The sequence below is a fragment of the Sodiomyces alkalinus genome, assembly GCF_003711515.1.
Source record: "Sodiomyces alkalinus F11 unplaced genomic scaffold SODALscaffold_4, whole genome shotgun sequence".
Classification (NCBI taxonomy): domain Eukaryota; kingdom Fungi; phylum Ascomycota; class Sordariomycetes; order Glomerellales; family Plectosphaerellaceae; genus Sodiomyces; species Sodiomyces alkalinus.
The window spans coordinates 1,176,795-1,189,728 of NW_021167082.1; the positions used below are offsets into that span (position 1 = coordinate 1,176,795).

A 12,934-nucleotide genomic window follows, 5' to 3' on the forward strand; every position below is an offset into this window, starting at 1 on the left:
TCTTTTTTATCGTTCCTCATTTTTTCCCCAACTCTGGGTTTTGTTTTGTGTTGGCGCTGAACTCCTCTGCCCCGCCAGGTTTTGACTGCATTTACCTACGCACACACCGAAGCACTCAAACCCCCCAGCCCTTGGAAACCGCTCTCCAAATACGAATAACATCAATCGCTATCTGTCCCTCATCTATAAAGCCCAAAATGGGGAAAGGTTGGATGTAAGTTTCTATCACACTGTATAATGTCTATCGAACCAGACACGGTATGCTCATATTCACAATAGCGACAAGAAGAATGCACAGCATTTTACCCTCGTCCACCGACCGCAAAATGACCCGCGAATCCACGACGAAACAGCGCCATCGATGGTGCTTAATCCGATATCACAACGAAGTTCTTCATCAAAAGCCAAGCGGTTGGACGACCTCGCATCGGAACTAGGATCAGAAGCGGCGAGCATACGGGAGAATGAAGGCGAGGCCGCCGAGTATGGCGTCTACTACGACGATACCGAGTATGATTACATGCAACATCTTCGCGACTTGAATGCCGGCGGTGGCGAGGCTGTCTGGCTAGAGGCCGAATCGACTTCGAACAAGGGCAAGGGCAAGCAGACGCAATCGCTTGACGATGCGCTTCGTGAAATGAACTTGAGAGACGATTCCAGGTCTCTCTTTGACGATGAGGTCCTGCCGTCGAGAAACTTGCCCAAGCTCAACTACCAGTCCCAGCAAGATGTGCCCGACGACATTGCTGGGTTCCAGCCGGATATGGATCCCCGGCTAAGGGAGGTGCTGGAAGCACTCGAGGACGATGCATACGTCGACGACGATGAAGATATCTTCAAGCAGTTGGCCAAGGACAACAAGGAGATTCCACGAAGCGCTTTCGAAGACCAGTTCGACGACGAGGATGACGAGGGCTGGGAGTCAGACGGCACGGCTAAGCCGACAAGGGAATATAACGACGATGACGCGCCTCAGCTTGTCGGAGTGGAGGGCGAACCTACCGAGGAACGCCAGAACGAAAACTGGATGGAAGACTTCAAGCAATTTAAGAAAGATCAGAAGAACAGCGGCAAACCCCGGGGTGCCGTCGATCCATCCGAAGTCCAATCGTCCCTGTGGACCACAACGACGATGGGAGGGCGACGCAAGAAACGCAAGGGGGCGTTGACGAATCCCTCGACGTACTCGATGACGTCGTCTTCCATGATTAGAACAGAACAGCTCTCATTCCTGGATGCGAGGTTCGACAAGATCGACGAGGAGTACGCGGGTGAGATGGGAGCCGACGAGACGGGCTCTGTTTCTGCCGTGTCGGCCATGTCGAGTGCCCAAGGCACAACAAGGGCTGATTTTGATGATATCCTCGATGATTTCCTGGGCAACTATACAAGGCCCGGAAAGCGGACGTCAAAGAAGACCAGACCACAGACCGGTATCGAGCAGTTGGACGAGATCAGGAAGGGGTTGGGACCAGCGAGGCTCCGGACGAAGGGAAAGGCCTAGTTTAGCAGCTTGCCGTTTTCTTCGGATATGCTCGACTAATGATTTAATGATACCCTCTACAACAAGCTGTCTGATTTTCTTATTTTCGAGGCGTAATAGACCCTAAACGTCTTCTTTTCCACTTCGGACACGATAACATATAAGGTGGCTGTCTCCGAGGCATATAGAAAAGCAGGTATCAAAGCAAGATACTGTTCCTGGCTTGGGCCATTCGGGCATTCTTCTAATTACTTGAGGGGAAGGATTCTTATAGTCAGCCTTAAAAACAAGAACAATAGCAGCAAAAGACGAGGATGAACATGAAAATAGGGGGTACAAACTGTCTTGTTCCACAGGCGTTTACTCTGTAAACCGTCAATACCTGATAGGAATATGAGTTTGAATAAAAGGAAACCTAAACCTTCCAGGTAGTTATAATTTTCTCTTTTACAAGGAATAATTTACGTTGAATCTCTCTCCAAACTCCAACCCGACTCGTCGTCTTTATCCGTACAATTCAGAAGGTCGTATTTGTATATTTGTATTGGTACCTTACCCAGCCCAAAGTGTGGCAGACCCACATTAAATGCACACCCCAATGGGTCACAGTTTCACGCCCCCAGAGGAATCCACTTCTCTTTCGCCTTGCTGTCGGTGAGTTCAGCCTCGTCCTGAAAATCCACCAAACAAAGGTGATGTCCCTTTGTTCTTTTACCTAACCTGCACTCCCAAAACAGACCGCGACATCGTCTTCCGACATTACCACTTCTCCCCGAAGGTCCTGGGAGACCCGTTGCAGAGCCTTTCCCGTTCGGCCTCGATGGCGTTGGCGATCGCGGCTCTGGGTTTGGCGCAACAAAAGAAATCCAGACAAGTACGAAATGAGTGAGCGTTCGACGAAACGGAGAGGCGCGAGTCCGTTCGATGGCGCAAGCTCCGACGACGGTCGCCGACGCAAGAACAACGGGGTCAGCGATGGCAGGAAGAAGAAGAACGCCACCGGACAGGCTCCTGCTGTGAACGGCCGCGATTCCAAGTCGGCCAAGCCTAATCCATTCGTCACGGCGACGGCGACGGCGACGGCGACGGCGACGGCGACGGGGACCGGGAACAAGAGCAGTAGCTTTGGCACTACCACCACCAAGTCACAGGAAGGGTTCGGCACCTTTGGCGGCTTTGGCTCTGCTCAACCCGACGGTCGGCAGTCGAGCGTCGAACTAACTGAGAATGATGACTACGAAGCCTTTGGAAACGGAGTGGGCGACGACACCACCGCCATGACCGCGAATTCGATCTACGCGAAGCGCATCTACGACAAACTCCAGAAGGACAAGATCTTCCGGCCGAAATGGCCGTCCGAACCGGGAAATCCGGCCCAACATCACAAGACGGCGCTGGCAAGATTTAGAGACCAGTTCAAGGAGTACCGAGATCGGGCTCGCGCTTCCCTCATGGGCGGCGGACTCATCGACGACCCCGACAAGCCCAAGAGGTTGGAAGACGCCATCGACTTCAAGGGTATCTGCGAAGACATGTGTCCCGAATTCGAAAGAATCACGCGTATTTTCGAACACGATGTTCAGCAGGCCGAGAGGGACCCGAATACCAATTTCCCTGTCACCGGCAAGATGGTGAAGAAGCTGGCACGGTCTGCTGCAGGCCAGGAAGCCCCTCTTCCCATGGATGTCAGGACCACGGCGGCTCTACGCCGCACCCTGGACTATCTGGTTAACGTCTTGCTCAAAAAGGAGGAGGACTTGCTGTTGTTGCACGGCTACTTGTGGGACCGAACTCGTGCCATTCGACGCGACTTTGTCTTCCACTCCACCATGACCACCGATGAGATGAAGGACCAGGTCTACTGCTTGGAGACTATCGCTCGCTTCCACGTCACCTCTCTTCATATCTTGTCGAAGCCGGGCATCGCGCCAGAAGACTTCTCGCAACAACAAGAACTGGAGCAACTCGGAAAGACCCTCCTCTCCCTCATGTTCGCCTACGATGATAGCAGATCGCAAGGGCTTGTCTGCCCGAACGAGCCCGAGTTCAGGGCTTATCACCTCCTCTTCAGCGCGAACCAACCGAATATTCTCGACACCGTCCAACAGGATCCGGCTAATGCTCGCTGCTGGAAGGAGTCGGATGAGTTCCGCACCGCCGTTTCGCTGGCCGAGGCTCTCCATAGCACTGCCGACCTACACGGGCCTCTGGGGGCTGCCCCGAATGTCGCAATATCGGGCAACATCAACTCGTACTTTAGGATCGTGGAAGACCGCAGTGTGTCCTACACGATGGCGTGTTTTGCAGAAATCCACTTCGGCCAGCTCCGTCGCTCGATCCTCCGGACCTTGAGGAGAGCCTACTGGAGACCGAAAGTGCTTGCCAAAGATATCACGCCTGCTCTGCTCAACTCCTTTCTGAGATTCGATACTGACCAAGAGGCGGTCGACTTTGCTGAACAACACGGCCTGAGCTTCGTACCTCATGAAGATGCGCCCCTCGACCGGTCACGACAATACCTAAAAGTCACGGATCAGCTCAGCCTCCCTAGACTACGCCATGCTTTCTCACACAACATTGTCGAGGAGAAGCGCGGCTCGTACTCACTACCCGATGTTATTCGCAACACATTCTACGAGACAGGTGTTTCCGGAAAGGGACCGCCTTCACTCGCCATCGATGCTGGCAAAGCCAGTAACGGTTTGGACACTGCACACCCCGGCCAAGCCTGGCCTTCTGCCTTTGGCAAACCCTCTGAACCAAATACCGTCGGTGTCTTTTCGAAAACAGGTAGGCACCACTGTCTTCTTCCTCCTCGCCGTCCCCATGGCGCTCCGGCAGACACACTTCGTTGGTACGCAACATGCGTAGCTAACCCTGCTCATCAGAATCCGGCAACAACTCAGGCACAGCCAAACCGATGTTCGGACAAAGTCCTTTCTCGACCCTTCCCCAAACAGCTGTGGCGGCTTCTGCCAATGCTACGGGACCGTTCGCAGCGCCACCGTCCAACGCATTTACATCCAAGAGCCCTTTCTCCTCGAGTCCCGCTGCAACGTCAGCGGACCAGAAGAGTCCATTCTCCTCCGCGCCCGTTGCATCCGAGTCCCCAAAGCCTCCACCCTCGACATTCAACAACCCCTTTTCATCGACGCCGTCTGCACCGACCCCTCCTCCTCCATCTTCTTCACCCTTCTCTAATCCTTTCTCGCAAAAAGCGCCTCCACCTGCCGCATCAGAGAAAGCCAACGAGCCTCCCGGCGGTGCAGGTACGTTTCCGACACCTAGCGGATTCGTGCAGCCTGGGGGAACGAGCGCATTCGCATCGACTCCGTTTGCTCAGACCAGCCTTACACCAGCCGGCACCACTGCGGCTCCATCGCGTCCGTTTGGGGTCTCAGCTGCCAATCCACCGGCCGGCTTTGGAAAGCCTGGTGATGCGACACCGCCGTCTGTCAGCCCTTTCACGTCCCTACCAGCGCCGTCCGGTCCATCCGCTGGATTCCCTGCTCAACAACCCGTGCCGAATCTGCCATCTTCCTCCACGCAACCTCAAGCGCGGGATAAACCCTTCGAGGCACTACGAGACTCAAACGCATCTCCGGCACCATCTGCGTTTCCTTTTGGCTCGGGCACAAGTCAGACGTCGTCTTCACCACTGGCCAATGCCCCTACTGGCGCACCATCGTCGTCGCGTATTGCCCCGCCAACCTTTACATTCGACCAAACTCCGGCTATCACCGTAACACCAGCATCTCCTGCTCGCAAAACTCCGGCTGACGTTTCTGAGGACGGCGCAAAGACTCTTCCTTCAGTCCTGGGCAGTACCACTCAACCCTTGCAGCCACCCGAATTGCCGCCGCAGTCTGGCCTAAATCAAGCCGGCGCGATTCTGAAGCCGGCTGCGCCATCGGTGGCCCAACCCCCAGCACCGAAAAGGGATCTTCTGGGAGACTTCACCAAGTGGTTCGCCAATGGCGACCAAGGTCTTCTGCAAGAATTCGAAATCTTTGCGGTGGAACAGATTGTCCGGCAGACTTTTGAACAATTCGTCAAAGACGAAGAGGAAAAGAAGCGCAGGGAAGAGGAAGAAAGGGACCTGGCAGAGGCTCGTCGCTTCCAGGTCTACAACCTCCGAGTTAAATATTTCTATCGCTGGAGGGAGATTGCTCGGAAATTGCGAGTCAGAAGGCTTCGGCAGAGAGATCGGGAGCAATACCGCGCCGCACTCGCCGCCATGCGCGCCGAAGAGGCAGCGAAGAAGAAGAAGGCGAAGGAGGTGGAGGCAGCCAAAAAGGCGGCATTGGAACGCTATCATGGCATTGACCCGGTGGAGGAATTCAGGGAGCTGTTGCACATGAGAAAGGATGACGGCTCGCACGACCATGAGGAGGCACTCCTCGCGAGCGGCATCCTTTCCGGCGTGGAGAATGAACGGGAAGCCGTGGCGCGGATCATCCGAGACCAGCCCCTTCCGGCTGCGAGGACTACGTCGACACCAAAGAAGACGCCGAACGGCAACGGCACGAGCAACAGCAGCCGTTTGTCTCAGTCCGTGCAGGGGAGCAAGCCAGGCGGGGCCAAAATCCAAGCTCTCCGGGCGCAGTTCAGCGGAAGCGGTAGCGGTAGCGGCGGCGGCGGCTCCAGCAGCCATTTCCGCCGTTCGCTCCCTTCCATGTCGGGGATCTCGTCGGTCTCGTCGCGCCACTCGTCGCCTGCCGAGGCCCAGCCGAAGCGCATCAGCAAGGTTTCCGACAGGTGGCGTCTCAAGGCCATGGGACTGGTCACGATGCCGGACGGCACCGCTCTACCGGAAGCTCTGGCCAACTCGATGCGCTATGAGGGCAAACGGTACGAAGGATGGGGCTCGTTCGGGCTGGATGGGGCCACCCAGCGGCATCGCAGCCGTAGCACGTCGGCGGACCTGGGTCAGGCGGCTGCCGTCCGCGCGCGGTTCTCGCAGTCTCTCAGCGGCAGTGGCGCCGGCGCCGGTAGTACGACTGGAAAACAAACACAAAAACAGGTCAACGACATGTCGCCTCCCACGTCGAAACGGAAGCGGACCGCCGAGGAGGAGGAAGCTGCGCTGGTCAACGGGTCTGGCGTTACCAAGAGGCGGGCAGCGTCCAACGACAAGGTGGAGAGGATCTTGCAGGAGGCTCGGGCGACATTGGGATCGCTCAGGAGCTCGAGGGCGGAACTGGACGAGTCGGCGGGGTGGTTCCGGGAGCAGAGCGAGATGATGCAGGACCAAATGAGTTGCAGGGATAGCTCATGGAGCGGACACGGCTGAAGGTCATGTATAGAGGAAGCGAAATCGAGGATAACAGAAGGAAAACATGGGACGTCGAGTCCCTTTTTTTTTTTTTTTTTTTTGGGTTGCATCTGACCGATTTGCGATTAGCTTTGGCGTTCAGGGGACGCGGTTTGGCTGTTCTCTTTTGTCTCGTTGTGAGTGTTTTTCCCTGGCATTCAGGGGGGTCGGGGGGCGGAAAGATTCAGACCATCGAGGGCATATTGGCTGGCAAAGGCAACTTTGTGTATATTCTTGAACAATATGACATAAACAACGCAAGAGGCGTCTCACTATCTCAGGATTACGTTTATGAAAGCCATTTGGTGTTGTTGTTTCTAGATATATGCCCCTTTTTGTCCCATCACGGAAGCTTCGCTTCTGACCATGAAGACTTCACATAATTGTAGAAACTCGGGTGTCGACGTTTAGAAGCCACAGAACCCTGACCGACAAGGAAAATGGAATGATTACAGAGTACTAAATGGTATCAAGGAGTGGCCTCGTTGCTTCTACGCTTCTCTTTTCCCTTCCGCCCAAGTGCCTAGAGCAGATCTGAACCTCTAAACTCCTAAGCACCCATCAATCACCCACATCAAGAAGAATCATCTCCGAACTCCCCCACGCTTGCTCCACCGATAAAGGAAAAGACAAAAAAAAATGTCGGTAGTCGTACTATTACATTGAGGTTGGTCCTCGTTCACCCGTGGCTAGAAACCGAAGCTGCAAAATAGAAGGCAAGAGAGAAAAGAAAAGGGGGAAAAGGAAAAAGAAAAGGAAATGTCGAAAGAAGGTGTATGCGTTGATTCAAATACAAGGTTCGTCCGATGACAACCTCGCTACCTCCTCCAGCCGGCCCGCGGCGGCGGAGGAAACGAAGTCTGCAACGTCCGGCTCTCAATCGGGCTCCCCCCTCGCAGAGACGACGACGAAGAAGACGACACCGCCACCGCCAGCCCCAGCCCCAGCCCCCTCCTCTGCTGCGACGGCGCAGCGACCGGAACAGGCGCCGCTTCCACCCCCAGCAGCACGTCGATGACGCGTCCCTGCTGGCGCTGCTGCTGCTGCTGCTGCTCCACGACGACGACGACGGGCGAGTAGTCCTGCACGTCGTCGGGGAGCGGCCAGTTGCCGCCCTGGCTGGGAACCGGGCTCGTGGAACAAGGGCTGAAGGTAGGTAGCGGTTGAGAGGGGATGGCGGGGTTGGTCCGCGGTGAGGGGGTGACGGCGCTGTTCGGGGCGGCGTAGTCGGCCGGCACGTAGGGTTGGAGGGGCGGCAGGAGCAGCGGGGTTGTGGAGAAGGCGGAGGTGGTGGATGTTGGGGTTTTGTGGTAGTCGTCCGCGGGGGAGTGTTTCTGGCGAGGCGAGTGGACTTTAGGCGGGCTGCCGGGGAGGTGTGATGTCGCGACGGAAAGGGATGGGTGGTATTGCTGCTCCTGGTAAGGGATTTGAGAGGCGCTGGGAATCATCGGCGACGAGGCTGGGTGCCATGATCCCATCTCGGGGGAGGCCGGGGGGTGGGAGTTCGGGGGCTCGGCGGGATGAGCCCACGGCTTCTCGTTTTCTAAAGCCTTCGCGACTTCTTCTTGGTCGATGGGGAAGTTTGGGGTTTTCGGTGTAAGATGGGTCTGGCAACGGAACGAGAGGGAAGAGTGGCGGCGCAGGCGGCGCTCGATTGGGCCCTCTTTGAGCCAGCTCTTGCGTTTGCGGTATCGAATGTAGCCTCCGATGACGGCGAGGAGGACCACGACAACGGCTCCGGCCACAATCCCCACGATGGCGGGGACGGCGAGCGGCGCATTGTCGTCAGAGTCTGAATCGCTGCCAAAAGGATCAACCGCCTGAACGTGAGTCGTGCTGAAGACGGTATCGTTGAGGCTGACGAGTTGACCTGGTCCAGGACGCTGCTGGCAACCGGTCTCTAGCGCTATCAGGACTGTGAAGAGTTTGTCAGTCGGACGACACGGGATCACCATATCACGATTCACCAAGACGGCCACGCACAGTTTGTTAGGTAGCGACGGTCGTTCCCAATCCTGAAGCAATCCAGACAGCGACCGTAGGTTTCCGAAAGCATGGCACCGTCATCGGCGTCGCAATACGAGTGCTTTGACGGCGAAGACTTGAGAGGATCCAGCTCGTCTTCGGTTAGGGCGTTTTGTAGACCGCCGCAAGCTGTGCTGGTCAAACAAGGGTTGGACTCCATTCCGGTGCCGTCTGGGAAACCAAAGACACAATAGTTGAAGGAAAACCTCATGTTGTCTGTTGGGACATTGTCAGTCTCGATGAAGCTGGGAGAGGACGGCGCTGGTGCGATGCATCACTTACAGAGGAACCACGTCTGATCATTCTCCTGGTCATCTCCGAAATCGCTTCTTTCAAGACATGTCATACATTTTTGAAATTTCCGGCCTCTGGCGGTTGATCGGATCTCGGCGTCATCGCATGCAATGTCGCTGCTGAACGTGTTGGATGAATCGGGGTCGGACGAGTCCAGGTCTTTGGAGTCCAAGCACACCGAAGCACAGGGTGAATTAGGCGTGACCTGGAGGGCTGAAGCAGATGCGGCGAGCACGGTAGTCAAGAATAAGATGGAGGATACTGTTGCCATGTTTGGCTATGAATATGCTCCCCCTGGGGAGAGATTGTAGAACGTCAAGTAAGGGAGCGTGGTGAGAAGGAAACCATACAATGGGGTATCAACTATTACGAGGCGTAAGGTAGGATAGGGGAAGAAAAAAAAAAGGATTAAAAAGGGAGACAGCGAGAAAGAATGTGAAAGAGCAAAAGAGGAGGGACAGTAAAGTTGAAGTCTGAAGACAACAAGAGAATCATATCCGGGCACAGCTCAAACGGAAGAACAGTAAAGAGACACGATGATGGAGGAACGTTCCCGATGGGAAACTGCTCGTCACCACGGCACGCGCGCGTGTCGTGTGTTTAGGCTGTGCGAGAAGTGATATAATATGCCGGGGGTCTGGATTCTCATCACACCCTCCTCCCGGTGCACACCAATGAACGACGTATAGATGGGCCAGTCGCCGAGAGAAGACACGCCCAGAGCCGCCTGTAGAAGGAGGGGCGGATGGAATACCATGGTAGAGAGATCAACGTTCCGAGACAAGAAGTCGGGAGAGCGGCAAGAGAGCAAAGAACTTCGGTCCAAGTGAAGCGGATGCTGAACCCATGCACAAATGTCAGAAATGTGCCCCTGAAGAGAGTTCTTCAAAAGATGTGACCAATGATCGCATGTTGCATATGATCCTAGGGAAAATCCAGGAGGGTAATCAGATGGGAATACGAAGAAGCTTGGATGGACGAGATGACTAGCATGGTTTTGACAGTAATTGACCGCTGTCAGTGGCCAGTAGGGAGGCAAAAGAAGAGAGTTGGCGGGAGTCGAGGGTCGAGGGTCGAGGGTCGAGGGTCGAGAGTCGACAGTCGAGAGATCCAACTTGAGAGACACGCGCTGTAAAGACGGGAGATCGAAGTCCCGTGACCAACTCGTAGACGAATAGAAAGGACAGACGCGGGCTGCAGGTGCCTTAAAGGCTTCGACTGACATGGGGTGTTCCAAGGACAACAAGCTAATTAACTTGGTTGAAGTTGAAGAAGAGAGAAGAGACTGTGGGTGGACGATGCTGCGTAAAGCCCTTATCGGGGATAAAAGACCAGTGACGAATTAGAGGTCGGCATAGGCCGCCCTTTCGACCAAGTAACATTCGGCACCATAGCCCGGCGCTTAACAGCGGGGACATACCCACCTGAGGTCGATATCACAGTGGATCTCCAGGGGACTTTCGGCACTGGTTAGTGGGAGTGGGGCCAGGGACGGAGGTACGATGAAGTCCTGTACCTGGTACCTTAGGTAAGGTAGCCAGCCCAACGTTTCTCATCCTCACCACTGCAGTTTTGGTGGCTTTGTGGGACGCAAACTCGCAACCACCATCGTCACCAGCTTCACCAATCCGATTCTTTATATTCGTCCATATTATAACCTCCTAAGAGAAAAAAAGTGTTGGTGTGGCAGCGAGACTCCTGTCTTGGTCTGTTTGTCTATTCCAAAACCAAAACCAAACAGACCGAGAACCAAAAGAAAAGAAAAACACCCAACGAAAACAAACGAAACGCCTACCCGCCGCTATCGTCACTCACATCTCTCTCGGCTACTACTTGCCCGCCTCATCTCCGTTCTTTCCCGTCATCATCCCAGAATACGCATCCTACTCCCGCCAGACGAGTACCGCGTGGCATGCAGGCACCGTCCCTGGGGACAATATGCATGGAACACCAACACCTCTGGCCCGCCCGCCACACTCGTCCCCCCACCGGGGCTCACCAGCCCAAAGCTCCCCGTCTGCAAGAGCGGGCCCTCCGCCCTCACATAAGGCCCCCTGACATCCCGGCTGCTCGTGGCATAGTTGACGTTGTAGCGCCGCGAATTGAAACAGTTGCTGCTGTAAAACAGCACATACACCCCATCGTTCGTGCGCACCAGGTTCGGCGCCTCCACGAGCGGCCCATCCGCCTCCACCCGGTCTAGTATCGTCGTCGCCTGCCCGATCTTGCTGTACCCGTCCGCCCCGACCTCCTGCAGCATAATAGGCGTCGACGCCCACCCCCCCTCGGGCCCGGGCCTACTGTTGTTGCCGTTGCACGCCCAGTCAGAGTACCCCTCGATCTTGTACACCACGTACCGCCTCCCCGTCGCCGGGTCCACGAAGCCAGAAGCATCGATCGCGCCCCCTTGGTCCAGGGGACACACCCACGGCTGCATCTGCGGCGTATACGGGCCCAGGATCCCCCGCTCCGGCCTCGACGTCGCCACGCCGATGCAGTGCCTCCCTTGCTGCCCCGGCACCTCGCCCGCGAAGTAGAGCACGTACTCCCCGTCCACCGCCCGCCGCACGTCGGGCGCCCATGTCTCCCGTCCCGTCGCCCACCCGGTGTCCGGGAGCACGTCCCGGTCGTAGTACATCCACGGCCCGAGCGGGTCCCGCGCCCATGCCGCCTGCACGTGCTTTCCGTTGCCGTTCGTCGCGAAGGCGTACCAGATCCCGTTGGAGTCTTGCAGGATGCTCGGGTCGGGGAAGTTCAGTGCGAGCTGGGCCGTCATGGTGCCTGGGGCGTCGTCTATGTTGAGCTGTCTGGCCCCTTGCGCTGCTGTGGTTCGGAGCATGTCGTCGTTAAGGTGGCTGGCTGCTAAAAGAAGCACTTGCCATGGTAGTGTTCTCGCTCGCATCTGCACTGGTCTAGAGGTCCCCGCAGGCTTGTCTTTTGCGTAGCTCTACGATGTAAGACTGATGGCTTTGCCCCTTGTTTGACTCGGGATACGTGACAAGAAGAGTGAATTTGTGATACTATGGGCTTAAGAAAGAACGAGAGCCATGAAATGCCGTCGCTCTTTGCATCTTCCCGGTTTATATGTCTGGGTTTATCCTTACTAGAGCGAGACGGAGCCGAAATGCTCGCCCTGGTGGTGCCTGCATCTACTGCATCCACTGCATCCACTGCATTTGCTATATTCTGATGATCAAGTGTGTTTGTACAATTCAGGGGGCTGGGCTATCGCCTCCCGTCATCTCGCCGGTGCAGAACACACTGGTTTCTCCCTAGCGAGACCGTAGACCGTCCTCAAATATAATGTGGCTGGATAGTCCGGCTTGGACGGCGGGAGGCTTAAAACCGCTAACAGCCACCATCAGGAACGCCAAACAAGGGGACGCCTTATGTCAGATGCCACAGCTACCTTATCGGGGTGTGATAAACCACATAGTGTCAGACGTGTGGAGTACCTCGGTCCTATGTATCCACCCTTATTTCCCCTGCTTTTTCCGTATAGTTAGATATTCCCGTGAAGTATCATAAACTTCACTTAGATAAATACATATATAATTCCGCGTACCTTATTTATGTTCTGATAGTTATAAGCCCGGCGTTCTAATAAACGAAGCTATTCCGATCGATCCTATAGCTTCTAGGCTATTAAATTAGCCTTAAGTCTGCAGCGAGTAGTTTAGTATTATTAGTAACGTCCGCCTGCTTTAGTTTTATTTAATCGTTTTATCGTTTTTAATCGTATTATCGTTTTAAGCGTTTGGTTTAGTTAATTAACCTTTCCGTTTATCCTATTCCACTGCTTTTTATTAGTATAA

The 12,934-nt window shown here is 55.2% G+C and overlaps 5 protein-coding genes across 5 annotated transcripts; 2 read left to right on the forward strand and 3 right to left on the reverse strand.

The window, feature by feature from the left end:
• Nucleotides 1-73: 73 nt before the first annotated feature.
• Nucleotides 74-1,866, forward strand: SODALDRAFT_294524 (Low temperature viability protein). Its single transcript, XM_028608755.1, has 2 exons — nucleotides 74-214; nucleotides 280-1,866. The coding sequence occupies exons 1-2, from the start codon at nucleotides 198-200 to the stop codon at nucleotides 1,505-1,507; spliced, it is 1,245 nt and encodes a 414-aa protein (XP_028467007.1). The 5' UTR covers nucleotides 74-197; the 3' UTR covers nucleotides 1,508-1,866.
• A 317-nt stretch (nucleotides 1,867-2,183) lies between these two features.
• Nucleotides 2,184-6,779, forward strand: SODALDRAFT_350399 (hypothetical protein; the record flags this gene model as incomplete). Its single annotated transcript, XM_028613475.1, has 3 exons — nucleotides 2,184-4,276; nucleotides 4,375-4,755; nucleotides 4,966-6,779. Exons 1-3 carry the CDS (start codon nucleotides 2,368-2,370, stop codon nucleotides 6,777-6,779), a joined length of 4,104 nt encoding a protein of 1,367 aa, XP_028467008.1. The 5' UTR covers nucleotides 2,184-2,367.
• Nucleotides 6,780-7,618: 839 nt separating this feature from the next.
• Nucleotides 7,619-9,560, reverse strand: SODALDRAFT_398644 (hypothetical protein; the record flags this gene model as incomplete). Its single annotated transcript, XM_028615309.1, has 3 exons — nucleotides 9,108-9,560; nucleotides 8,784-9,041; nucleotides 7,619-8,715 (listed from the first exon to the last, which is right to left on the reverse strand). The coding sequence occupies exons 1-3, from the start codon at nucleotides 9,388-9,390 to the stop codon at nucleotides 7,619-7,621; spliced, it is 1,638 nt and encodes a 545-aa protein (XP_028467009.1). The 5' UTR covers nucleotides 9,391-9,560.
• A 67-nt stretch (nucleotides 9,561-9,627) lies between these two features.
• SODALDRAFT_359074 (hypothetical protein) lies at nucleotides 9,628-10,728 on the reverse strand (the record flags this gene model as incomplete). Its single annotated transcript, XM_028614152.1, has 6 exons — nucleotides 9,628-9,683; nucleotides 9,774-9,957; nucleotides 10,081-10,248; nucleotides 10,309-10,404; nucleotides 10,540-10,585; nucleotides 10,682-10,728. The coding sequence occupies 6 exons, from the start codon at nucleotides 10,726-10,728 to the stop codon at nucleotides 9,628-9,630; spliced, it is 597 nt and encodes a 198-aa protein (XP_028467010.1).
• A 255-nt stretch (nucleotides 10,729-10,983) lies between these two features.
• On the reverse strand, nucleotides 10,984-11,895 carry SODALDRAFT_339624 (glycosyl hydrolase family 43 protein; the record flags this gene model as incomplete). Its single annotated transcript, XM_028612872.1, has 1 exon — nucleotides 10,984-11,895. One exon carries the CDS (start codon nucleotides 11,893-11,895, stop codon nucleotides 10,984-10,986), a length of 912 nt encoding a protein of 303 aa, XP_028467011.1.
• Between the last annotated feature and the right edge of the window lie 1,039 nt (nucleotides 11,896-12,934).